At 44.4% G+C, this 27,055-nt stretch overlaps 1 protein-coding gene across 3 annotated transcripts in view; it reads left to right on the top strand.

The window, feature by feature from the left end:
* The first annotated feature begins 657 nt into the window (after window positions 1-657).
* LOC110509116 (cadherin-7) overlaps window positions 658-27,055 on the top strand; it is a 141,022-nt gene continuing 114,624 nt past the window's right edge. The window contains exons 1-3 of one of the 3 annotated variants that reach the window (XM_090225629.1): window positions 931-1,310; window positions 1,459-1,552; window positions 19,143-19,649. In XM_090225629.1, coding sequence (XP_090081755.1) covers window positions 19,413-19,649 — 237 coding nt within the window. In that variant the 5' untranslated portion in view covers window positions 931-1,310; window positions 1,459-1,552; window positions 19,143-19,412. Of the gene's footprint in view, window positions 1,311-1,458; window positions 1,553-19,142; window positions 19,650-27,055 lie in introns of all 3 variants that reach the window. The other 2 variants (XM_090225630.1, XM_036966569.2) reach the window with 2 other exon arrangements.

Genomic DNA, 27,055 nt, shown 5'->3' with positions numbered 1-27,055 from the left:
TGATTTCTCCAGTGAGATTCAGCAACTTGCGAATTGAAGGGAAATTATCAAAGCACAGGGAGATGAAATAAATTATTTTATCATTTGTATTTTTTTAATTGGTCAAATATTTGGGGAAGCTTCCATGAATACACGCAACTATACCTACTGTAAAATATGATGGCCGATCTTTGATGTTATGGGGCTATTCTGCTACCAAGTACCAGGACATTTTAGCCAAAAACCTGGTTGCCTTTGCCAGGAGGTTGAAACTTGGCCACAAGTGGATCTTTCAGAGAGACAATGACCGCAAGCCCACACACAAATCTACAAAGAACTCCATTGAAAACATATTGGGTTCCAATTGAAAAAAGCAGTACATCAGCGCAGACCGAAGGATATCAAGTATCTGGGAAATATTCTGTATGTAGGAATGGTCTAAGATCCCTCCCAATGTGTTCTCCAATCTCATAAAACATTTGAGAAAAATGTTGTGTTGGTATCCTTACAAAGGGAAGATTAGGGAGAATTAGTATAATAAATAATGTAACAATATATAATATAATGTTACATACAATATAGCTCTGTATTTCAATGATTTATTTTTGTATTTTTTGCTAATCTTTAGAAAGGGTGTGACTTTGTATCAATTTCATCCTCATGCCTTGTCTGCAAGACATCTTTTTGAGTGACAATAATTAACACAAGAGCAGTCAATCTATTTTCATTTTTACACAAGAGCATCATGAGAACACACCAGTATTTTGGTGGTAATTAGCCTTGATCAATCCTACTATCTAATTCAAAATCATTGTTAAAATAAGAATTGCTATGTTAACGTTAGCCAATAATATTGTTAAGCCAGGAAAAGTAGCCTAGAGCCATGCGCTTAACTGCCTCCAATTCCACTAGATAAAATGCCATTTGAAGCAAGCTTCAGGACATTGTTTCACGACCGGTAGTTAGATTTTTCTCCAACTTTTCCCCCAGTATGCGGAATCGTTCTCGGTCTGCTTCTCGCTGCAGCTGTGACTTCTCAATGGAGATCATTGTAGCGACAACACGTAGTTGGAGCTAGGGAGCTGAGCAGCACAGTTATTGCAATCACGTTGAACGCGCCACTGTCTGTGGCAGTGGCATCGTCCGGACTGTGTGTGAGAGAGGAAGACATCAAACGACAGTAGTGGTAAGGGAAGGTTTATAAGATGTTACAGCGCGGCTTTCTCAACACTTCAACTGTGGCAGTGCCTTTACAATGTGTTGGATTCTTTTTTTGGAGCAATGGCTATGTGATTGCGGGTTCCTTTTGAGTGCGTTCCAGAGAGGAAAAGGTATGAACCGCCATTCACTTTACATGTTAATTAACTGTTCAAGGGTGCGATTTTAAATTCTAGTGAATTTCTTTAACGTAAATGTTATGTATGCACTAAAAATGTGTTTCTTCAAAACTCTGACAGGATATGTTTATTTTCTCAGCAGAAATTGCCCTCAATAAATCTGGAAGAATAAAAAACAAATTGGAATATTTTCAAGTCCGACAATATCTGTTTTTCCTAGCCTATTCCTCCACAAGGTGTGTAAACTGACAGTGTTGTTTGCTGCATGGGATTTATAATTGCATTCGATAGTGAGGCCTCTAATGACTATAAAAAAAAAGCATCGTTGATTCATGAATTAGTATTCTGTATAATATAAAGCTGTATATTTAAACTGCGGCTCATGTCAATTTTGTATTAGTTTAAACTTTGATGTATATTAACCAAGTTACTATTTTACATTACTTTTTGGACGAATGCGAACTATCATTAATACTTAAACTGAAAATGTATCTAGGCTATCTTTATCATTACACTTTTGAGTGACAGTTTGGGTTTCATAATAAATACAGGCAGACATATGTCAGAAAATGGGGAAGGTTAACTTTTGCCGATATGAAATTACACAGTATCTCTCGGTATCGAACGTCTCTGCATCGTCCATCATTCGAGTCAATGATAGTGCGGTCTGAACAACGGAACTGTCCCTCCAGGTCCAGCGTGTAGGGTCTCTTTTGTCCGCTGCGTGGCGTGAATGGTAGTAGCCAATAGAAGGCAATGCAAACGGATTTTCGCGATTTCAGTTATCTCACAAAAATATAGCAATAATAGCACGCTTTTGGGCTTCTTCGGCAGTGTTTACCCGATGAAGTAGAATCGTGTTAAAAAATATTGTTATAAGTGTCATATATATTCCTAAAACATAAATAGAAAATTATACTGTTGTTGCTTCCTGTTGTCATGGATTTTTTATTTACAGTTTAGTGTAAAAAAAAAAAATGGTTTAAATGTAAAAATTCATAATCATTATGCTGCAATAGGTCGTGATATTTTGATTATTTGTGTTCAGATTACTTGCATTTTGCTAAATTAGTACCTAGATTATAAATTGCACAGCACCAACATTTGCCAAGCCTCGTAAGAATTAATTAGATTGTTCTACTGTAGTCAGTAGCATGTGCAAATGAATCACTCAGCAGCCAGATGTACCATTTGCTCTCTCCTAAAAGACAAACATTCCACATACATTCTTATCCAGGGCGATATACACTCTCAATCAGGGTCTAAGTGCCTTGCTCAAGGGCACATCGGCAGATTCTTTAAAACGAGTCAAGTCGGGGATACAAACCAGCAACCTTTTGGTTACTGGCCCAACGCTCGTAACCGCTAGGCTACAAACCACAAAAAAAACTTGGGTAAACTACAAATACCTGTCGATTAGATAATAGATGGCCAATACAAAATAGGAAACACAACACTTGTTTGCCTGGATAATTTCAAAGAATCATCACCTCACAGGTAGTTCTACATAGTGACATAGGTTGTTCTACATAGTGACATAGGTGACATAGGTGACTGTCAAATCTGTGTATTTGTTTGTGAACAGCAACTTTTATGCAGAGAGTGCTCTGAATGATTTGTGCTGTTCGAGTTTGAAAATGACAACTGCTGTCATCCATAGGGTGGCTCACAATTGGCACAGCATCTTCCGGGTTAGGCCGGTGTTGGCCGTCATTGTAAATAATTTGTTCTTGCCTAGTTAAATAACGGTTAAAATTTATAAATAATAATACAAAAATCAACGAACATGCTAACCAAACTGGCTCCGTGCGTGCGTCCGAGTGCGCGCCATCGCGCTCAAGTTGATTTTATCTACAGCCCACCAGACACATTCCTGACAGACAGGTTAAGATACCAAAAGCAACTGTGAACCAACTACATTCATTTAGGGACAGGTTGAAACACACATGAAACATTCATGGACATTTAGCTAGCTTGCTGTTTCTAGCTAATTTTATCCTGTGTGGTTAAACATTGGGTTGTTATTTTACCTGAAGTGCGTATGGTCATGAACATTTAGCTAGCTTGCTGTTGCTAGCTAATTTGTCCTGGGAGATAAACATTGGGTTGTTATTTTACCTGAAATGCGTATGGTCATGGACATTTAGCTAGCTTGCTGTTGCCAGCTCATTTGTCCTGGGAGATAAACATTGGGTTGTTATTTTACAGCAGGTTAATAACTGCTTTGTTCAGAGGCAGAACAACAGACTTCTACCGTGTCAGCTCGGGGACTCTACTACGACAATTCATCCACAAATGACAGGGGAAACCTAGATAGTTTTTAGTGAGTTTTCTTTGATAAAATCTCACCTCATAAATGTTTCTTCTTTGCAGATTTTATATGGCGGTTGGAAACCTACTTTAGGATGCATTACTGCCACCAACTGGACTGGAGTGTGAAACTTGTTCTTCTTTGTAACACCCAAGTGTGCATGTGTACATTTATTTTGCAACGGCTCCCTCACTAAACGCGGCCGGTTTGGTCAGCATGTTAGTCCAGCGATGGACAGAGGCGCGTGATAAAACCAACGGTACCAAACCAAAGATATTTGTCAGTTTAAAGCCACTCAATTGTGTGTGGTGAAATTGCAAGCTTGTTTAAGGTAGTATGACTAACTGTTTTACATTAGTGAAATTAGCGCAATATAAAATAATTTTATTGCAAAAATAATTCAACATTTCAGTTTAAGATAATAGGATATGTTGCCCACTCAAATCTGTTTCTCACTCATTTAACCATTTGGAGAGTTTAAAAAACACAATTGAGTCGGGCGGTCTAGACTAGAACCTCCATACTGTCTGTTGTAGCATGCTGAAAGTTCCACGTCCCTTGTTGTAGCAACATGTGAGCTGTAGGCCTATACCCTATAGTTATTCAATTTAAGTCATCTGATTGTAACAATTTTTGTGGGGAATGCAAAGTCAACATTTTATGTTTTGAAGAACATATATTCAATTGGCAATATATTATGTAGGCCTATGCCCACAAATTGAGATGTCTATGAAGTTGAATCAAATGATAATTTTTCTTTAACAATTTTAGACAATATTTTTTAGAAATATATTAGGCTGCATAGTATCTTTAAAGGTGTTTTCTTTCCAAACAGATCGTTGTTGTTTTATTCCTTTGCTAACGTTGGCCTATAAGGTTGTGTATTGACGCTGCTGTGCACACCTGTTTATTATTCGGGCTGAGCTTGAACAACAAGACATGATTGAGGATGATGGTGTAGACCTTGTTTTTGCCCGGCGGTAGGGACATGATAAGCGATCACGGGCGGAGGCACTGCCTCACATGTTGATTATGTTCCTATACCGCCCTAATGTCCTAGTAGAGATGCTAATACGGTGTGTGTGTGTGTGTGTGTGTGTGCCTTATTCCTTACAAAAAAAGATTGCAGTTTTGAAACTGCAGTAAAAGTGCAGTAACTGCAGTCAACTGTGGTATTTTGGACCCAGTGATTGCAGTGTACTAGTTATACTGCACTCTATAACTGCAGTTACACTGTAAAATGTCTGCAGTAAAAAAAAAAAAAAAGAAAACAGTGTTATTTTGGACTTCAGCCTACTGCAGTGCACTGCAGTTATATTGCACACTGACTGCAATCTTTCTTCGTAAGGGATGTCTTGCAGAAAAGATATAGGCCTATGATAAATAAACAAGTAGAATCACGTGGCTCCATTTCAATGTTGTTTTTAATAGCTTACCTCTGTGCTGGCATGTAGCCTATGATTCTTCAGGGTGTGCTTTGATTAGTTCATGTGTTAAATAAGAAGCACATCAAGTGGCAGGCGACATACCCAAAGTGCAAAACGACTAGGTTATATTTAACGGTGTTGGTTAATAATGCCCCTCAGAAAAAGCTAGAAGGTGATGGGGTGATGTTTTATGTTGTCGTTATTTTTGAGAGATGGTTTGATATATATTTATTAAAGCTTTTGTGAGAATCAATCCAACATAGGTTAATTAATGGGTTTAGGTCAGGCTTCGGGTTTGCATCATCATGCCTATGTCTCCAAACTGTTTCTCAACCACATGCATGGTAACTTCTGCCTCAGTCTCAGTCTCTACCACAATAAAGAGCTGCAAATTGAGTCGGCTGGCGATAATAATGAGGCCATATGTTACCAGTCACTGCCCGCGCTGTGCTTGATGTCCAGATGCCAGGAGTGGCGGGCATTTGAGCGTTCTGTCCCCAGCGGAGACTGCGGTCGTTCCCACAGCAGGGGCATGTGCTCTAGAAGCCTGTGTTCGCACGTCGCTTCGAGGCAGCTCTCTTTCTCTAGCGAATGAGTTGAGGAGCGATAGAGAAGAATGGGAGCTACGGTACTGTAGTGGGAGAGGGGAAGGAGGGGTTGATGTGGAGGGATGGTGGTGGTGCAAGCGCTCAAATTGCGCACTGTTTAAGTGCGCTCTCCTCTGGCTTTGTGGATTTTACAGTTACTAGTCACGGCGGGAAACGCGCGCTTGCCGCCTGTGCAACTCATGTCAGATGGCACGAGAGTCTAATGAGACTTCATCATCCTGTCTCAGTCCATTTGGGCGAGCCGCAGAAAAACTGTGTCCGTCGTGCAGTGCCAATACCGACAGAGGGCATATTTCCGGACAGGGATGAAAAATAAGTGGGGGACAGAGAAAGGGGAAACGGGGGAGAGAAACATACAGAGAGAGAGAGAGAGAGAAAAGGGTTGTCAAGTCTGCTTTGAGCTATAGAACAATTTGCCCTGTGAGAGTGAGGCAGGGATCTTGGCCTGGGGGACCCATGGTACCCTGGTGTGCACTGTGTACATATCAGGGAGGAGAGAGGATTATTGTTTGTGTGTGTGTAGGGGCTGATGGGGGAGGGGGGGGGGGGGGGGGGTTGGACACTCGTTGGCAAATGTTTGGGAGGGGTCTAGTGAGACCCAGCTGCTGAATAAAAGATAAACGTACTGCTAGTCTGCATCCCAAATCGCACCCTATTCGCTACATAGTGCTCTACTTTAGACCAGGGCCCATAGGACTGGGATTCAATCCGATCACGCTTTGTCTTCTTTTTATAGGCACTGTTTCCGTGTTCGCAGACACCACATTCATGGTAAAAGCTGCATATTTTGCCTCAATCGGAAATAACATTTATTAAATGGTGCGTAGCCGACAAAGCGCGATCAGATTGAATCCCAGCCCTAGTCTAGGAATAACCTTGTTGGACCTAGACTCGGAGCTCCGGTACCGCTTGCCGTTTGGTAGCAGAGAGAACAGTCTATGACTAAGGTGGCTGGAGTCTTTGACAATTTTTAGGGCCTTCCTTTGACACCGCCTGGTATAGAGGTCCTGGATGGCAGGAAGCTTGGCCCCAGTGATGTACTGGGCCGTACGCACTATCCTTTGTAGTGCCTTGCGGTCGGAGGCCGAGCAGTTGCCATACCAGGAAGTGATACAACGAGTCAGGATGCTCTCGATGGTGCAGCTGTAGAACCTTTTGAGGATCTGAGGACCCATTACAAATCTTTTCAGTCTCCTGAGGGGGAATAGACTTTGTTGTGCCCTCTTCGCGACTGTCTTGGTGTGTTTGGACCATGATAGTTTGTTGGTGACACCCACATCAACCACACCCTGAAACCAACTCACGTTAGAATTCAATCATGGCCATTTCTTAATGAACCAAATCTAAAACTGGTTATGGTAAGGGTTATTTTTTTATTTTTTTTAACCAGGTTAAACCCATTGAGGTTAAAAACTTATTTTGCAAGGACGGCCTGCCAAGAAGGCAAAACATGGAAATAACACCGTGTCCATAAAACATTACAGAGAAATACAGAATACACACAAAAGACAAAGTGTCACAAGTTAAAGATACAATTGAAGATTAGAAACAACTGCAATTATAACAAACAGTTTTGTCGATCAGAGTCTTTAAAACAGGCTAAGACACTAAACTCCCCTAACTTTAAAATCTTCTGAAGCATGTTCCAGGGTGAAGGGGCGTTATGGGAAACAGATTGTTTCCCCATCTCAGTTCTAGTCTTAGGAACAGACGAGGACAGCAGCGACTGTGAACGAAGACTGTATTGAGTGACTAATCTGGTCAATAAGGAACAGAGATACAAAAGGAGTTGTCCCATCAATGATTCGTACACAAAAAGTGTACCAGTGCTTTAGCCTCCTGGTGGAGCGACAGGTCCATTGCACCATACCATGCAGATCACAGTGATGGGTGAGTGATCTAGTATTGGTGATGAATCTTAAAGCACCATGATACACTGTGTCCAGAGTTTTCAAGATACTTGCTGAGGCCTGCATATAGACAATATCACCATAATCCAGCACTGATTTTTTTTTAAAAAGGTGCTTTGAACAAGATATTTTCTACATCTAACATTGAAAAGCAAGATTTGTTCCTGAAATGGAAATCCAATTTCAACTTCCGTTTCTTGGTCAAGTAATAATCAATGTGAGTTTAAATTTAAACTTTTCATCTAACCAAATCCCAAAATAATAAGAGGTGACCCTATCAATTTTCTGGCCTGTTATAGTTCAAAATCTGCAGGTGACTCCATCTGTTAACTTTCAGGGAAGAGAAAACCATGACCTTTGTTTTCTTTGCACAACTGCTTTTGAATACCTTCAAATGCCAACTTCTCAATACTAGCTGAGAATAAATCATTGCGTCATCAGCATACAGATAGAGATTTGCAGAGTCAACAGTCTTCCCTAAATCATTTACATGCAGTGTAAAAAAGGATCGGACCTAAAATTGAGCCCTGGGGAACTCCTTTTGTAAGCTTCCGAATCTCCGATGATTTTAAAATCTTGCAACCTTTCGGTTACTAGTCCAACGCTCTAACCACTAGGTTCCATACCCTCCTTAGCTACCCACTGTGGTCTGTCAGAAAGATAGTTTTTGAACCAATCCATCAACACTTAAACCAACCTTTTTTTAGTCTATACAACAGCAGGGCATGGTCAACAGTGTCCAAGGCCTTCGATAAGTCAATTAAAAGTGAAACAGTGATTTGTCTTGTCCTGATCATCTAGAATATCACCTACAACCTTACTTACAGCAGTAACTGTACTATGCTTGGTTCTAAAACCAGACTGGAATTGAGATGAAATTGACTTATTATAAAGAAAGTCTTTCAACTGTGAGTTCACAAGGTATTCCACTGCACTTTTGCTAGTGCAGACAGTTTTGATATTGGTTGATAGTTATCCAACGGACAGATCTAAACCTTTATGTCAAGGCGTAACATAGGCTGCTTTCTAGACCTTTGGAATGGTATTACTCACCAATTGAAGAATGTAATATATGAGTGAGAGGGGCAGCAATGAACTCTGCACCAATTTTTTTGTTGTTGAAAATGTGGGTTTAATTCATCCGGGCCAGCTGTTTTCTTAATATCAATAGATTTTAGTTCCTTTACAACTTCTGAAAGCTCAATCTCGGTAAAATGAAATGGATGAATGATAGGCCTGCATGTGGCAGTTTCATTCACAGTCTCATTTGAGATGTTAGGAGGGAGTTCATTATCAAATTAAACTCAGCTTTAGCAAAAATGCTCATTAAACATGGCAAACAGTTTATTCTTGTCAGTCACATCCCGTTGAATTTGAGGTCACTTTCAGCAGAAGACCAGAGGAGTTTGTATTAGCATTCGTGGATTTAAATGGTTTTCCATAATTTTGTTGGGTTATTAAGGTTTGCCTCGTAAAGCCACGAGCCTTTACGAGATTGTAATAGGCAGTCATGTTGCCGCTAGTAGCCGGTATTGAAGGCATCTCCCGAAGACCTGGGGACATGGACAAACGTTGAAATCTGAAGTTGATCTGGTGTGACCTGGCTGGGAATAACATCACTTAGATTACCATCAAGTTTATACACAGCAGCACCAACTCTCGGGGCTTTATTCAGTCGCATCTGCATTACAGTATTGTTGCATGTAAACTTATGACTTCTCTTGTGGCCAGATCAAATCTCAGAACGATTTTGTGTAGTTTAAAAGCTCGCTCCTATGCGTGATGTCCACTGAATCAAATTGCTAGCTTTTCAGTTGGGCGGCTGGCTAAGACGATAGCAGGAGGGCAGTGAAGTGTGTTTGCGAGACAGAGGATCTGAGATCCATTCTTGTGAGTGTGAGCTGGTGAGGGAGGAAGAGGTATTGTTAAACTAGTAGTGTTATATTTGTTACATGTGCATGACCACTCCTGTTGGAATTTTGTTGGCTAATATAAAGAAAGATTTGACATTGCCAAGACAGATCAGGACAAAAGCTTCCGTTGTAAGTGTGTAGTCATCAAGTTCTGCCCCGCTCTACTCTCATCTGTGGTCATTGCACAATAATGACTCATATGGCAAGGGTTAGGGTGAACAGGGGTAGGACATAACATGGACAGCAGAGTTTCCCATAATTCCATTCAGTGTACGCAGACCTGGGTTTAAAAGCGTTTGTTTTTCTTTTCAAATATTTTCATATAGCTAGTTTCAAATCACTCCCCGTCACTTAGAAATTGGCTGTAACCCCTCAGTGTTTGCATGTTTGAGGGTTCTGGGTAGGACTGTTTGATTTCATGGTGCCAGATGGGCAGGCGTTGCACTTTTGGGACAACTCCATTGGTTCCATTGTGCAGGGCAGAAACATACCAGTAGTAGTTGATCCCAGGTTTGAATGTCAGGTTCATTCAGGTCTGGTAGTGGGGATGGCCCAGGACAGAGTTTTGGAAACCCAGATCTAGAATAGTTTTTTTTTTAAATGGCCCCCGGCAGGAATTCAACCATCTACAAGTGACACTCTACGAACTGAGCCAAACAGGAATAGAATAGTGAGACGTTATCTGATCATCTAGGTGGTAATTTCCTGTGCCACTGCCAATAGCTGTTTAGCTCTTCTTGAACTCTTTACTTCTTCAATTCAAAAGACTGTATGTACAGTATGCTGTTTAAAGAGAAGACATCTAGTCAGTTACTAAGCGCTTGTAATAACTCCCTGTAAAGTGAGGCTTATAAAAGAGATTAGAAGGTTTAGATAAGACATTTCCCCTTCATGCATCACCTCAGAAGCACTGCAGCGTGTGGGAAGAAAGAGGGATGAGAGAGAGAGAGAGAGAGAGAGGGGGGGGCAGAGGCAGAGAGTGAAAAACAGAGTCAGGGAGAGAGAGAGAGGGGAGAAGAGGCAGAGAGTGAAAACAGAGGCAGGGTGAGAGAGGGGGGGGAGAGGCAGAGTGAAAAACAGAGGCAGGGAGAGAGAGAGGGGGGGAAGAGGCAGAGTGAAAAACAGAGGCAGGGAAAGAGAGAGAGGGGGAAGAGGCAGAGTGAAAAACAGAGGCAGGGAGAGAGAGAGAGGGGGGGAGGAAGAGTGAAAAACAGAGGCAGGAAGAGAGAGAGGGAGGGGAAGAGGCACAGTGAAAAACAGAGGCAGGGAAAGAGAGAGAGGGGGAAAGAGGCAGAGTGAAAAACAGAGGCAGGGAAAGAGAGAGAGGGGGGGAGGAAGAGTGAAAAACAGAGGCAGGGAGAGAGAGAGGGGGGGAAAGAGTGAAAAACAGAGTCAGGGAGAGAGAGAGAGAGAGAGAGGGGGGGGGAAGAGGCAGAGTGAAAAACAGAGGCTGTGAGAGAGAGAGAGGGGCAGTTGCAGAGAGTGAAAAACAGAGGCAGGGAGAGATAGGGAGGGAGGGAGGATGATCAAAGAGAATGGCATAAATTCATCTTGCCCCTCTGAACAAAGGGCCTTGCGAATTGTGAAGAGAGTCTGTGGGTTTATGTCAACACAACTTCCAGACTTACGGTACCCCATTTCAAACTTCTAAACAGCCAAATACGAACCCCCATGTCGACCCAAATACGATATGTCAACACGTCCTGTCAGCCGTCAATCAACCTGCACAATAACAGTGATGTCATTCACTCGTTAAACCGATGGTTAAGTTTAGGAAATAATTCCAAGAAATTTGGGTTAAGGTTTGGTGTAGGTTTAGGAATTAATTCCAAGAAATTTGGGTTAAGGTTTGGTTTAGGAATTAATTCCAAGTTAGGGTTAAGGTTTGGTGTAGGTTTAGGCTTTCATTCAGGGTGGTAAAGGTTAGAGTTAAGGTTTGGGTTTGGGTTAGGGTAAAAAACAACAACAACAAAACAGGTGCCTAGCACTGGGAACGAACCTGCAATGTTCGAAGCCATACTGTATATCACAGTTTAGCCCATCCTCAACCCCATTGACAACACCCTTAGTGAAAGAGTAATTATCATGGAAATACATTAACTTGCCATCACATTATTTCACCATGATGGGGTTGGTGTAGAAATGTGTGGCAGGCGTGTAATTCACTGGAGCTTGGATTTCTTTATCTCAGACACAATGGATCTCAATACCAGACACTATGGATCTCAATACCAGACACTATGGATCTCAAGACCAGACACTGTGGATCTCAAGACCAGACACTGTGGATCTCAAGACCAGACACTGTGGATCTCAATACCAGACACTATGGATCTCAAGACCAGACACTGTGGATCTCAAGACCAGACACTGTGGATCTCATGACCAGACACTGTGGATCTCAAGACCAGACACTGTGGATCTCAATACCAGACCCTGTGGATCTCAAGACCAGGCAATGTGGATCTCAAGACCAGACACTATGGATCTCAAGACCAGACACTGTGGATCTCAAGACCAGACACTGTGGATCTCATGACCAGACACTGTGGATCTCAAGACCAGACACTGTGGTTCTCAAGACCAGACACTGTGGATCTCAAGACCAGACACTATGGATCTGAAGTCCAGACACTGTGGATCTCAATACCAGACACTGTGGATCTCAAGACCAGACACTTTGGATCTCAATACCAGACACTATGGATCTCAATACCAGACACTGTGGATCTCAAGAACAGACACTATGGATCTCAAGACCAGACACTATGGATCTCAAGACCAGACCCTGTCGATCTCAAGACCAGACACTATGGTTCTCAAGACCAGACCCTGTCGATCTCAAGACCAGACACTGTCGATCTCAAGACCAGACACTGTAGGTCTCAAGACCAGACACTATGGATCTCAATACCAGACACTGTGGATCTCAAGACCAGACACTGTGGATCTCAAGACAAGACACTGTGGACCTCAAGACCAGACACTATGGATCTCAAGACCAGACACTATGGATCTCAAGACCAGACCCTGTCGATCTCAAGACCAGACACTATGGATCTCAAAACCAGACCCTGTCGATCTCAAGACCAGACACTGTCGATCTCAAGACCAGACACTGTGGATCTCAAGACCAGACACTATGGATCTCAATACCAGACACTGTGGATCTCAAGACCAGACACTGTGGATCTCAAGTCCAGACACTATGGATCTCAAGACCAGACACTATGGATCTCAAGACCAGACACTATGGATCTCAAGACCAGACACTATGGATCTCAAGACCAGACACTGTGGATCTCAATAGCAGACACTGTGGATCTCAAGACCAGACCCTGTCGATCTCAAGACCAGACACAGAGTGGCAACAAAAAAGCAGCCTTTGGGTGCATGGTTTCCTGCTTGTTTATAGCCTTGTAAAGTTCAAGTGCCATCTTGTTGTTTTTGTTGTTTTCCTGAGGTGGAATGTGTACACCAGTCACGATAACAGATGAAAACTCTCTCGGGAGGTAGAAGTGTCGTCATTTGAGCTCGAGACTTCCACTGCGCTATAGTCTGCACACCATTTGTTGTTGATGAAGAGACATACCCCTCCCCTCTGGATTTTCCTGAATCCAATGTTCTGTCCTCTTAGTGAATGGAGATTCCATCGCATTGAATAGCCATAGGAGGTACAGTATCTTTTCCAAAGGCCACGTTTCAGAAAAACAAAGAATATTGCAGTTAGAGAGGCCCGCTAATAGCAAATCAGTGATCGGAGGACATACTAATCTAATTATCAAGTACATTTGCCATTAGAATTGAGGGAAGTGGTGGCCGGTTTTCCCTTCTAAGTCTCACCAGGATGCACGCTTTACAACCTGTCTTTTTTTGCCTGACTTTACTCTTGGGTAAGATTGGGATGGAGGTACACAACGAGCCCAGGGCAGATGAGTCGAAGTTGAAGCCGGATTTGAGGGTCGTAAGTGCTGATCTGATGTTCAAAAAAAGTTAAGAATCAGAAAATAGCAAAGTTGGGTCGGAGTTTGCATGACGGCAACCATACAGTCCTGCTCCATCTTGTTCCAGACTCTAAACCAGGGATGGGCAACTGGCTTGCCTCCCCATAGGAGAACCCTTTTCGGTTCCAGGTGGAACCGTTTCTTGGTTCCATGTAGAACTCTTTTGCCGTTCCATGCAGAACCTTCTGTGTCAAGGGTTCTACATGGAACTCAAAAGGGTTCTACATGGAACTCAAAAGGGTTCTACATGGAACTCAAAAGGGTTCTACATGGAACTCAAAAGGGTTCTACCTGGAACCAAAAGGTTTCTTACCTGGAACAAAAAAAGGTTATTCAAATGGATCTCCTATGGGGACAACCGAATAACCCTTTTAGGTTCTAGAAAACACCTTTTTTTGCTGAGGGTGTACTATCCTACCGAAAGTCTTTCGCTCACTTTCTTCCCCTAGAAACACTATAGAAGGATTCTAAGATGAGATATTTCGTCACTTGAACTAAAGGTTATATCCATTTCAACTCCAGCGAGTCTCCTTAATCAAGCGCTGATGTGGAGTTGAGTTTTACTCGGAATGAAAATCTTCACTTTATTTGTCCCAATAGTTACTTTCTGCCAACGTTTATGTGCTCGCGTCATCAGTTCTACTGAGGAGAAAAGAGGGAGAGTTCTTGTGAAGCCGAAGGCCGTACATGACCGTTTATTCTGTTTATTTTAACTTTGGTTGTTGTTGTTGTTGTTGTATAATGCATCTGCAAGGTCTCCCTCAAAGGGAGCGTGCTGAAGCTCTAATGACACACACACACTCTAATGCCATTGCCTTTTAGTAGAGCTCAGGGTGATAAAATACATTTGTTTCACCCAACACACACATACACTGGTACACACACGGACACACACATGCTCCTGATGCCCTCCACGAACCCAAGGGTGCTAAAACCATTCAACATGGTTCCATGGCCTGCCCCTCTCTCTCTCTCTCCCTCTCTCTCTCCCTCTCTCTCTCCCTCTCTCTCTCTCTCTCTCTCTCTCTCTCTCTCTCTCTCCTTCTCCATCTCTCTCTCCCCCCTCTCTCTCTCTCTCTCTCTCTCTCTCCCTCTCTCTCTCCCTCTCTCTCTCCCTCTCTCTCTCTCTCCCTCTCTCTCTCTCTCTCTCTCCTTCTCCATCTCTCTCTCCCCCTCTCTCTCTCTCTCTCTCTTCTGTCTCTTTCTGCCCCAAAGACATTGCTTATGATCCATATCTCCTTCTCTGTCAAATGAGCAAGGACAAGCAGTTCCCTGTGGGACAAACTTGCAGCAATTCTCTTGTTCTCTTCCCTCCTGTGAGTCTTCAGAAACCCCACTGGAAGCCCAAATGTAGGCCTTGAGGAGGTCCTCTTGGTCTAATGGGTATGGTGTTGACTTCACATGCAGGAGACCAGAGTTTGAATCCCACCATAATTGTATTTATTACTGTAGAAAAAAAGTCAAAGACAACTAAAATGATTGGACAAGTTCCCTTCTCTGTTTTGGCACCATTGTCTTGTGTGGCCAGCCTTCCAAAATCATGTCTCATTCACTTGACAATTGTCCCTAAGTAGAAATTATGTTTCCCCTCTGGAGAGGCATTTGTGGGGTGATTTAATCTACTACTCAACCCTTTGTGTCGTCATCTCGGAAAGGAAAACTTCCCCAGTCTTTCGAACGGTAAAGTGATGATCGAGGCCTTCCATGGCTAGTTGCCTAGTGAATACGACCCAGTAGTGAAATACGTGTAGTTCAACTAGTAATTTTAACAAGATTTTTTTTGAAGTAGCTTAGTGTTAGTTAAACACATTTTCAAATCTTGGTTGATTCAGTAGTTGTAGTTAGCAACCATTTTCTTTCTTTTTCAGCAGCAGACCTGAATAATTCTCACTTGACATGTTTTGATAGGCTACATTACACATTCTGTGAACATCTGACTTCTGTCTTTCAATTTGTAGTCTATGACATTTCAGATTTAGATATGATAATTTATCACACAGTAGTTTTGATGTAGGGAACTACTATTTTCAAAGTAACTTTAGTTAAATACACTAAATCTCGATCTTCGCCTCTCCCGAGTCCGTATGGGAGTTGAAACTGGGAAAAAAAAGAACAATCTCTCTCTCCATCTCTCTCTTGCTTCTCCTTCATTTTGGAATAAATTAATTTGTTCAAAACTGTTATGCACTGCAGTGCTAGCTAGCTGTAGCTTATGCTTTCAGTTCTAGATTCATTCTTTGATCCTTTCATTGGGTGGACAGCATGTCGGTTCATGCTGCAAGAGCTCTGATAGGTTGGAGGACGACCGGAGGTTGTCATATCTACTGTGTAAGTCTATGGAACGGGGTGAGAACCATGCGCCTCCTATGTTGTGTATTGAAGTCAATGTACCAAGGGGAGGACGGAAGCTATCTGTCCTCCGGCTACACCATGGTGCTACCCCTACAGAGTGCTGTTGAGGCTACTGTAGACCATTGCAAAACAGTGTGTTTTAGGCAATTATTTGGTGACGTGAATTTAGTTAGTCTAGTTTTATCCCAAAAACTTTTAAAATGTTTTAAAATGGTTATTTTTATGAAATTCGCTTAGGAGGGTTCTCCCCTTCCTCCTCTGAGGAGCCTCCACTGGTGTATAGGCCTACTGAATGCCAAGCAAACGCCATTGTAATGCTGTGCAGCTGGAGTATTCTCGTCATATAGCTGCCCACAGGCATAGCGCTCTTTTATCTCTTACAGTAAGAGCAAACAAAGGCTTCTGGAAGGTGAACAGACTGCTGATGTCATTTCCACACAACTCAAAAGGCATGGGCTCTACCAGGAGCTACAGTAAGTCACACAGAGACAATGAGAGAAGGTTTTCTCCACGTTGATATGAGCAGACAAATCGCTCCCAGGGAATCTGCGGAGTGAACAGTTCTGTATTATATGACTGCTTCCTTGTTCCTTTGAGCACTAAAAGGAAGTGTCCACTTGTGTTATATGCTTGTATAATACGCAAGCGTGGCATGAGAATACATTTATTCCCTTTCTCCACCCCACCTTCTTTCTCCACTCCTCCTCCCCTCTCTTTCTACCTCTCCCCCTCCCCTCTCTTTCTCCCTCTCCCCCTCCCCCTCTCTTTCTCCCTCCCCCCTCCCCTCTCTTTCTCCCTCCCCCCCCCCCCTCTCTTTCCTCTCTCCCCCTCCCCTCTCTTTCTCCCTCTCCTCTCCCCTCCCCTCTCTTTCTCCTTCTCCCCTCCCCCTCTCTTTCTCCCTCTCCTCCTCCCCTCTCTTCTTCTCTCTCCCCCTCCCCCTCTTTCTCCCTCTCCCCTCCCCTCTCTTTCTCCCTCTCCCTCCCTCCCTCTCTTTCTCCCTCTCCCCCTCCCCTCTCTTTCTCCCTCTCCCCCTCCCCTCTCTTTCTCCCTCTCCCCCTCTCCTCCCCTCTCTTTCTCCCTCTCCCCTCTTTCTTTCTCCTCTCCCCCTCCCTCTCTTTCTCTCCCTCTCCCCCTCCCCTCTCTTTCTCCCCCCTCCCCTCCCCTCCCCTCTCTTTCTCCCTCTCCCCCTCCCTCCCTCTCTTTCTCCCTCTCCCCTCTCCATCTCCCCCTCCCCTCTCTTTCTCCCTCTCCCCCTCCCTCTCTTTCTCCCTCTCCCCCTCCTCTCTCTTTCTCCCTCCTCTCTCCCTCCCCTCTCTTTCTCCCTCTCCCCCCTCCCCTCTTTCTCCCTCTCCCCTCCCCTCTCTTTCTCCCTCTCCCCCTCCCCTCTCTTTCTCCCTCTCCCCTTCCCCTCTCTTTCTCCCTCTCCCCCTCCCCTCTCTTTCTCCCTCTCCCCCTCCCCTCTCTTTCTCCCCTCTCCCCCTCTCCTCCCCTCTCTTTCTCCCTCTCCCCTCCCCTTTCTTTCTCCTCTCCCCCTCCCCTCTCTTTCTCCCTCTCCCCCTCCCCTCTTTTCTCCCCCTCCCCTCCCCTCTCTTTCTCCCTCTCCCCCTCCCCTCCCCTCTCTTTCTCCCTCTCCCCTCTCCATCTCCTCCCCCTCCCTCTCTCTCCCTCTCCCTCCTCTCTCCCTCCCCTCTCTTTCTCCCTCTCCTCCTCCCTTCTATTTCTCCCTCTCTCTCTCCCTCCCCACTCTTTCTCCCTCTCCCCTCCCCTCTCTTTCTCCCTCTCCCCCTCCCTTCTATTTCTCCCTCTCTCTCTCCCTCCCCCTCCCTCTCTTTCTCCCTCTCCATCTCCCCTTCCCTCTCTCCCTCTCCCCCCTCTCTTTCTCCCTCTCCCTCCCTCTCCCCCTCCCCTCTCTTTCTCCCTCTCCTCCCCCCTCCCCTCTCTTTCTCCCTCTCCCCCATCCCTCCTTCCTCCTCCCCTCTCTCTCTCTCTCCTCCCTCCCTCCCTCCCATCCTCCCTCCTCCCCTTCTCTCTCTTCCCCTCCCCCCTTCCCTCCTCCCTCTCCCCATCCCCATTCCTTCTCCCTCTCCTCCTCCCTTCTATTTCTCACTATTCTCTCTCCCTCCCCTCTCTTTCTCTTTCCTCCCTCTCCCTCTCCCCTCTCCCTTCTTCCTCTCCCCCTCCCCTCCTCTGCCCCTCCCCTCTCTTTCTCCCTCTGCCCCTCCCCTCTCTTTCTCCCTCTCCCCTCCCCTCTCTTTCTCCCTGCCCCTCCCCTCTCTTTCTCCCTTCCCTTCCCTCCCTCCACCCCCTCCCCTCTCTTTCTCCCTCTCCCCTCCCCTCTCTTTCTCCCTCTCCCCCTGCCCTCTCTTTCCTCCCTCTCTCCCTCTCCTTTCTTCTTCCCTCTCCCTCCTTCTCCCTCTTCTCTTTCACCCCCTCCCCTCCCCTCTCTTTCTCCCTCTCCCCTCCCCTTCTCTCTCCCTCTCCCCCTGCTTCTTCCCTCTCTCTCCCCCTCCCCTCCCCTCTCTTTCTCCCTCTCCCCCTCCCCCTTCTTTCTCCCTCTCCATCTCCCCCTCCCCTCCCCTCTCTTTCTCCCTCCCCTCCCCTCTCTTTCTCCCTCTCCCCCTCCCCTCTCTTTCTCCCTCTCCCTTCCCTCTCTTTCTCCCTCTCCCCCTCCCCTCTCGCTTCCCTCTCCCCCTCCCCTCTCTTTCTCCCTCTCCTCCTCCCTTCTATTTCTCCCTCTCTTCCTCCCTCCCCTCCTTCTCTCTCCCTCTCCCCCTCCCCTCTCTTTCTCCCTCTCCCCTCCCCTCTCTTTCTCCCTCTCCTCCTCCCTTCTATTTTCCCTCTCTCTCTCCCTCCCCTCTCTTTCTCCCTCTCCCCCTCCCCTCTCTTTCTCCCTCTCCCCCTCCCCTCTCTTTCTCCCGCTCTCTCTCCCTCCCCTCTCTTTCTCCCTCTCTCCCTCCCCTCTCTTTCTCCCTCTCCCCCTCCCCTCTCTCTTTCTCCCTCTCCCCCTCCCTTCTATTTCTCCCTCTCTCTCTCCCTCCCCTCTCTTTCTCTTTCTCCCTCACCCTCTCCCCCTACCCTCTCTTTCTCCCTCTCCCCCTCCCCTCTCTTTCTCCCTCTCAATCTCCCCCTCCCCTCTCTTTCTCCCTCTCCCCCTCCCCTCTCCATCTCCCCCTCTCCTCCCCTCTCTTTCTCCCTCCCCTCCCTCTCTTTCTCCCTCTCCCCCTCCCTCTCTTTCTACCTCTCCCCCTCCCCTCTCTTTCTCCCTCTCCCCCTCCCCTATCTTTTTAATTCTTTCTGATAGGCTCCAATTATCAACTGCAGGTGTGAAGTAGACGTGTTCTGACACCTTGACAACCAGCAATCACAATCCATCCGTCTGTCTGCTGAAGGATACACTTGCTCGTTAATCACCACCCGGAGTGTCTCTTCTGTTGAACCCCCCCCCCCCCAGTTTATTCAGTGAATGGTGGACAAGGCTGGTGGATGGTGGACAACGCCGGTGGATGGTGGACAACACTTCTTCTTGAGTCTTTTCCAGTAAAATTTCAACAAACAAATTGTATCAAAAAAGATGCGACTGAACTGTCCCCCCATGTGGAGTGTGATTAGCGTGTTGACTGTGCTCGTACCCCTTTGGGAGAAGGGCTGCTCTGGCCTGACCTTGAACTCAGTGCCCCTGCATCAGGTCGGGATGTACCAAAGGAGCGGCGAAGGGGGGACACACCACAGGCAGAGGCGCAGCTGGGTGTGGAACCAGTTCTTTGTGCTGGAGGAGTACATGGGGGACGAGCCACTCTACGTGGGCAAGGTAAGAGTTTCTGGGCTGTATTTCTACAGTAAAAAGGTGGATGTGTGACTGTGCTAATATGGAAAACGTACAGGTTAGGTAAAGTACGTAAATATAAAAAAAGGAGTTTATGCTACTTGTGTTATCCAATATTTCTGTACGTTTTTATGCATTTGTTAGAGACGTGAATTCACAGGAAGGATATATGAGCAACAGAGAAACGTGTTTCAGAGAGTCTTGAGTTCACAGGCTTTTGCCCATCTCCATGATCTGCTCGTGTAGAAAACATCTTGATAAAAGTCTGCAAGAAGAGTTTTTTTTTTTAAATAGCAGGGTAAAAACAAGTTCGGGAGGTTAATTTAGTGAGGGGAAACTTTCAGAAGGTTTGCTCATAGAGCTGACAGTATCCCCATTCTACATGACAGACGACCATACCCGATCTGCAAAATGGCTTTCTATCTGAACGCTCTGTAACATTGCATCCTCCTGCACCAGGCCCCTTGGTGTCCATTTACGTCTCCTGCTTAAGGTCTGACAACAATTCTGTTTTTTGATAGAGCACCTCCAACATGAAGTAATGAATGGACTTCTACACCTGCATTGCTTGTTGTTTTGGGGTTTTAGGCTGGGTTTCTGTACAGCACTTTGAGATATCAGCTGATGTACGAATGTTTATATAAATAAATTTGGGACCAGTACGTTGGAAAAAATGTCTGAAAATGTTTCCACTCCCTACTGTAAGTTGCACTGGATAAAAACTTATAACAACAAAATGAAATAATACCAGAGATAATACTTCAATGACTATTGTTGAATGGCACTGAGTTGGCAAATCAGAAGGCTTTGTAAAGCTACATACAGCAACAAGGAGGTCTGTATTAGCTACGAAGACAGAAGATCCTTCCACTTAGCAGGAATGACACAGGCTGTATAAGAATTTACACATGTATTCTTATCTCTCAATCAACTCTACCATAGGCTATAGAAAATAAAGACGGGTACTTTAAACGGTGACATTTTGTTAAGGCTCACTCTTATTCTCATTTTACGATCTGAAAGAGACGCAGAACAGCAACTGTAGCAGAGTCCTCTAGAACGCGACTGAGAGTGTATTTGATTCGCCAACCCAGTCAAGTCTGCGCTGACGAGTTTGTTGCTATCAAAGCCTTTCTTTATCTATTCAATTGCTTTCAGTATTCACACAGCTCTCATATGTAGATGGCACGGGGCATACAGATGAACATGTCTCTTTCATTTGTGAATCCGAGAGGTTGTTTGAACACGCGTGTCTCTCATGGCGGGGGTGAATCTAACGAGCGATGCCTTACACATGAATGAATCTTGAATATGAACATGGGAGGACAACACTAGGAAGCCAAGAACGTAACCATTTCTGCAGTTCTGAGCCCCTTAGTCTCTCCTGCACTTATTTAAATCCTTTCAGTCAGCGTATTGTCAGGCCTCGGGATACAAACCTCATATCAGTCAGAGTGTTGTCAGGCCTCGGGATACAAACCTCATATCAGTCAGCGTGTTGTCAGGTCTCGGGATACAAACCTCATATCAGTCAGCGTGTTGTCAGGCCTCGGGATACAAACCTCATATCAGTCAGAGTGTTGTCAGGTCTCGGGATGCAAACCTCATATCAGTCAGAGTGTTGTCAGGCCTCGGGATACAAACCTAATATCAGTCAGCATATTGTCAGGCCTCGGGATACAAACCTCATATCAGTCAGCGTGTTGTCAGGCCTCGGGATACAAACCTAATATCAGTCAGAGTGTTGTCAGGCCTCGGGATACAAACCTCATATCAGTCAGAGTGTTGTCAGGCCTCGGGATACAAACCTAATATCAGTCAGCATATTGTCAGGCCTCGGGATACAAACCTCATATCAGTCGGCATATTGTCAGGCCTCGGGATACAAACCTAATGTCAGTCAGAGTGTTGTCAGGCCTCGGGATACAAACCTAATATCAGTCAGCATATTGTCAGGCCTCGGGATACAAACCTCATATCAGTCGGCATATTGTCAGGCCTCGGGATACAAACCTAATGTCAGTCAGAGTGTTGTCAGGCCTCGGGATACAAACCTCATATCAGTCGGCATATTGTCAGGCCTCGGGATACAAACCTAATGTCAGTCAGAGTGTTGTCAGGCCTCGGGATACAAACCTCATATCAGTCGGCATATTGTCAGGCCTCGGGATACAAACCTAATGTCAGTCAGAGTGTTGTCAGGCCTCGGGATACAAACCTCATATCAGTCGGCATATTGTCAGGCCTCGGGATACAAACCTAATGTCAGTCAGAGTGTTGTCAGGCCTCGGGATACAAACCTCATATCAGTCGGCATATTGTCAGGCCTCGGGATACAAACCTCATATCAGTCGGCATATTGTCAGGCCTCGGGATACAAACCTAATGTCAGTCAGAGTGTTGTCAGGCCTCGGGATACAAACCTCATATCAGTCGGCATATTGTCAGGCCTCGGGATACAAACCTCATATCAGTCGGCATATTGTCAGGCCTCGGGATACAAACCTAATGTCAGTCAGAGTGTTGTCAGGCCTCGGGATACAAACCTCATATCAGTCGGCATATTGTCAGGCCTCGGGATACAAACCTCATATCAGTCGGCATATTGTCAGGCCTCGGGATACAAACCTCATATCAGTCGGCATATTGTCAGGCCTCAGGATACAAACCTCATATCAGTCGGCATATTGTCAGGCCTCAGGATACAAACCTAATATCAGTCGGCATATTGTCAGGCCTCAGGATACAAACCTCATATCAGTCGGCATATTGTCAGGCCTCAGGATACAAACCTAATATCAGTCGGCATATTGTCAGGCCTCAGGATACAAACCTCATATCAGTCGGCATATTGTCAGGCCTCGGGATACAAACCTAATATCAGTCGGCATATTGTCAGGCCTCAGGATACAAACCTCATATCAGTCGGCATATTGTCAGGCCTCGGGATACAAACCTCATATCAGTCGGCATATTGTCAGGCCTCGGGATACAAACCTAATATCAGTCGGCATATTGTCAGGCCTCAGGATATAAACCTACTTCAATGTGTTGAACTATACTATTTTTACGGACGGACAAAGGATTGCCACCCTACTGATGTTTACAATTCAAAATGTACAACACAATGTAAGGTTAAGGTAGAGCATAGAGATAGATGTTTACCACAAGTATTCTCTGTAGCGTTAATCTGCAGTTGTCATAAATGTATTTAAATGTTTTATAATACATATACAGTATATATTGTTAGGTGTAGTTTACAACATATATTGGTAGGTTTAGTTTACAACCTATATTGGTAGGTGTAGTTTACAGCATATATTGTTAGGTGTAGTTTACAACATATATTGGTAGGTTTAGTTTACAACATATATTGGTAGGTTTAGTTTACAACCTATATTGTTAGGTGTAGTTTACAACATATATTGGTAGGTTTAGTTTACAACCTATATTGTTAGGTGTAGTTTACAACATATATTGTTAGGTGTAGTTTACAACATATATTGTTAGGTGTAGTTTACAGCATATATTGTTAGGTGTAGTTTACAACATATATTGGTAGGTTTAGTTTACAACATATATTGGTAGGTTTAGTTTACAACCTATATTGTTAGGTGTAGTTTACAACATATATTGTTAGGTGTAGTTTACAACATATATTGGTAGGTTTAGTTTACAACCTATATTGGTAGGTGTAGTTTACAACCTATATTGTTAGGTGTAGTTTACAACATATATTGTTAGGTGTAGTTTACAACATATATTGGTAGGTTTAGTTTACAACCTATATTGTTAGGTGTAGTTTACAACATATATTGGTAGGTTTAGTTTACAACCTATATTGGTAGGTTTAGCTCACAGCATATATTTGTAGGCTTAGTTTACAGTATGTAGTCAGGTGTAGTTTACAGCATGTTGTCAGGTGTAGTTTACAGCATGTTGTCAGGTGTAGTTTACAGCATGTTGTCAGGTGTAGTTTACAGCATGTTGTCAGGTGTAGTTTACAGCATGTTGTCAGGTGTAGTTTACAGCATGTTGTCAGGTGTAGTTTACAGCATGTTGTCAGGTGTAGTTTACAGCATGTTGTCAGGTGTAGTTTACAGTATGTTGTCAGGTGTAGTTTACAGTATGTTGTCAGGTGTAGTTTACAGTATGTTGTCAGGTGTAGTTGACAGTATGTTGTCAGGTGAGTTTACAGTAAGTTGTCACGTTTAGTTTACAGCATGTTGTCAGGTGTAGTTTACAGCATGTTGTCAGGTGAGTTTACAGTAAGTTGTCACGTTTAGTTTAAAGCACGTTGTCAGGTGTAGTTTACAGCATGTTGTCAGGTGTAGTTTAAAGCACGTTGTCAGGTGTAGTTTACAGTATGTTGTCAGGTGTAGTTTCTGCCACATTGCTTATACCTATCCAGTCCTTTTAGATCTGCAAAGGGGGACTCAAGAGGGACCTTGGATAGGAGGATGGGGCTAGAGGCTAGGGGTCAGTTTGGGATTGGGCCATTTCTGTTTTGTTTACTCTGCCTGTCTTCATCCAAATAGCTTGTCTGTCGGCAATCGGAGCATATAGCAGACACATCTGTGCCCTGTGCTTTGTGTTCTGGAGTCAGCGGATGGCTGTTCCAGAACTCAACATTGTTCTTTTGTTGACCACTCCTCCTTTCTTTCCCCTTCAACCCCAATCCACCCGGGTTTCACATTCAAGTTTCAGCGGACAGCGAGTCTTCCCTAAGTCCCCCCCCCCCTCCCCCCAAGCAGAGGCATATAGCACTTAGCCTATATCGAAGTGCTCTAAAAGTCTACTCAAGTGCTGAGCGGTGTTACAGTACTACATAGAGCCATGACTACTACATGGAACTCTATTTCACATCAGGTAACTGATGCAAGCAGTAGAATCAGTTGAAATAAACAAAAAGATAAAAATACACCATATGGAACAGCGGGGGACTGTGAAGAGATACACATAGAGGCACAGGCGGCACATACTTACACAAACAGATGCTACATCACACGCACTCTACACACACTGACACATGGATTTTGTATTGTAGATACAGTATGTGGTACTAGAGTAGTGGAAACAGTTTGGGGAAGGCCCTTCTCTGTTTCAGCATGACAATGCCCCCCCCCCCCCCCCCCCGTGCACAAAGCGAGGTCCATACAGAAATGGTTTGTCGAGACCGATGTAGAAGAACTTGACTGGCCTGCACAGAGTCCTGACCTCAACCGCATAGAACACCTTTGGGATGAATTGGAACGCCGACTGCGAGCCAGGCCTGATCGCCCCACATCAGTTCCTGACATCACTAACGCTCTTGCGGGCTGAATGGAAGCAAGTCCCCGCAGCAATGTTCCAACATTCTAGTGGAAAGCGTTCCCAGACGAGTGGAGAGGCTGTTATAGCAGCAATGTTCCAACATTCTAGTGGAAAGCGTTCCCAGAAGAGTGGAGAGGCTGTTATAGCAGCAATGTTCCAACATTCTAGTGGAAAGCGTTCCCAGACGAGTGGAGAGGCTGTTATAGCAGCAATGTTCCAACATTCTAGTGGAAAGCCTTCCCAGACGAGTGGAGAGGCTGTTATAGCAGCAATGTTCCAACATTCTAGTGGAAAGCGTTCCCAGAAGAGTGGAGAGGCTGTTATAGCAGCAAGGGGGGTCCAACTCCATATTAAAGCCCATGATTCTGGAATGAGATGTTCAACGAGCAGTTGTCCACAGATTTTTGGTCATGTAGTTTACCTGCCTTAATATTGCCCGACCCCAGGAAGAGTAGCTGCTGCCTTGGCAGGAACTAATGATGATGTTTAATAAATACAAATACTGCTGGTATATAAGACCATGACTGCCTGAGAGATGCATCATCAGGAACGGGAGCCAATCGTCTGCGTTGGGTTTGGCGTTTTTTTCAGGCGGTCAAGTCATGCTCGATATTGTCGCATTGTGGACATAGAGTCGGGGTCAACTTTAACTGACTCCAAAATGGCTGGCATTTAGTCAAGGTCATTATGACACGATTATGACATACATGCTCACGACACGTCTTAATGACGACATCATAATGCACCCGTGGGCTGTAAGAGCAGTGTTACCACAGTAACAACCTAGATACAGTGGTCCTACAGAGTGCTGCTCTGGCCCACTGTCAGAAGCTCATTCTAGGCTTAGTCAGAGTCATCACATAGCACAGTGGGGGGGTGGGGGGTTGATTCTTGGTGGCATTCAGCCCACAAAATACACGAGGGCCTCCACATTGAGACTCGAGGGGGATCATTGAAAATGGACAGACATGAGCAGTCGTTGTGATTGACACATGCCACAGTAGTATTCTTGAAATTAATTGAGGTAAAATGGCATTTAGTTTTTAAGCGCAATATACATGGAACAAATTTCGGGAATACTCTACAATTGGACACACACTGGTGCCTTTCGTAAATGACATGTTCACAGAGGAAATTACATTTCATAATATTTTTTATTTCATTTCTCATGCCTTTGATTGTTATAATTGTGTCTTTAATTCCATATTACTTATGCCATTAGCATTTTGTGAATAAAGGATACTTTATAAAAGAGACATTGGTCTCGATGGGATTGAAAAATAATTGTCTGAGCCCGTCAGAAGTAAAGCAAGTGAGACAAAACAAGCTCAAAAGAGTCTCACAGCCAGTCACTCTAACCTGTCAGTCGAGTTCCCACAGATCATATGCACTTGCATATTCCATTCATTCGACTCAATTGTCTGAAGACAAGGACCAAGTGGAGTGTACCTCACAACAAACGACTCACGGGTCTTTTGTAGATATTTTTGTCTTTGGGTCATTCCACAAAAAGAGTGTCTTTTGCATCCCCTTGATATTTTAAGGAGAAATTGTGCCCCAATATTGAATTTCAAAAGCCTGCTATATTAAATGAAGTGCCCTTTAATATAGACCACATGGAGATTTAAATAAACTTATTTTTTTTTAAATGAAAAAATACTTGCTTAAGTGCCAGAATTCAGCATTTTGACATTTTATTTATTTCATGTGATTAGTGATTCATTTACGTTTGTCCCTCAGGTCAACCCTGTGGCGTGAACTGAACTCTCATTTTAATATGGTGAAACTATTCCTTTTACAATAGTGTTAACATTATGTTAATGCCCTTTTAGTGTTAGAGCTGTTTGAAAAGACCTGCTGAAATGTCTGCCTGTTTTTGGTGGGATGGAGTTTTGGCCTGCCTGATGACATCAACAACATTTTAACCAATCTCATGTCGCATTCCATTTGGGGAACCATTTTTTTTAAATCAAATCGAATTGTGTTAGTCACATGCGCCAAATACAACAGGTGAAATTCTTACATACAAGCACCTAACTGACAGTGCAGTTTAAAAAAATACAGATAATAATAAGAGA

Source organism: Oncorhynchus mykiss, chromosome 28, assembly GCF_057628025.1.
Source record: "Oncorhynchus mykiss isolate SJ-2025 chromosome 28, ASM5762802v1, whole genome shotgun sequence".
Lineage (NCBI taxonomy): Eukaryota > Metazoa > Chordata > Actinopteri > Salmoniformes > Salmonidae > Oncorhynchus > Oncorhynchus mykiss.
The sequence above is the reverse complement of the archived record's forward strand: the minus strand, read 5'-3'. Positions and strand labels throughout refer to the sequence as shown.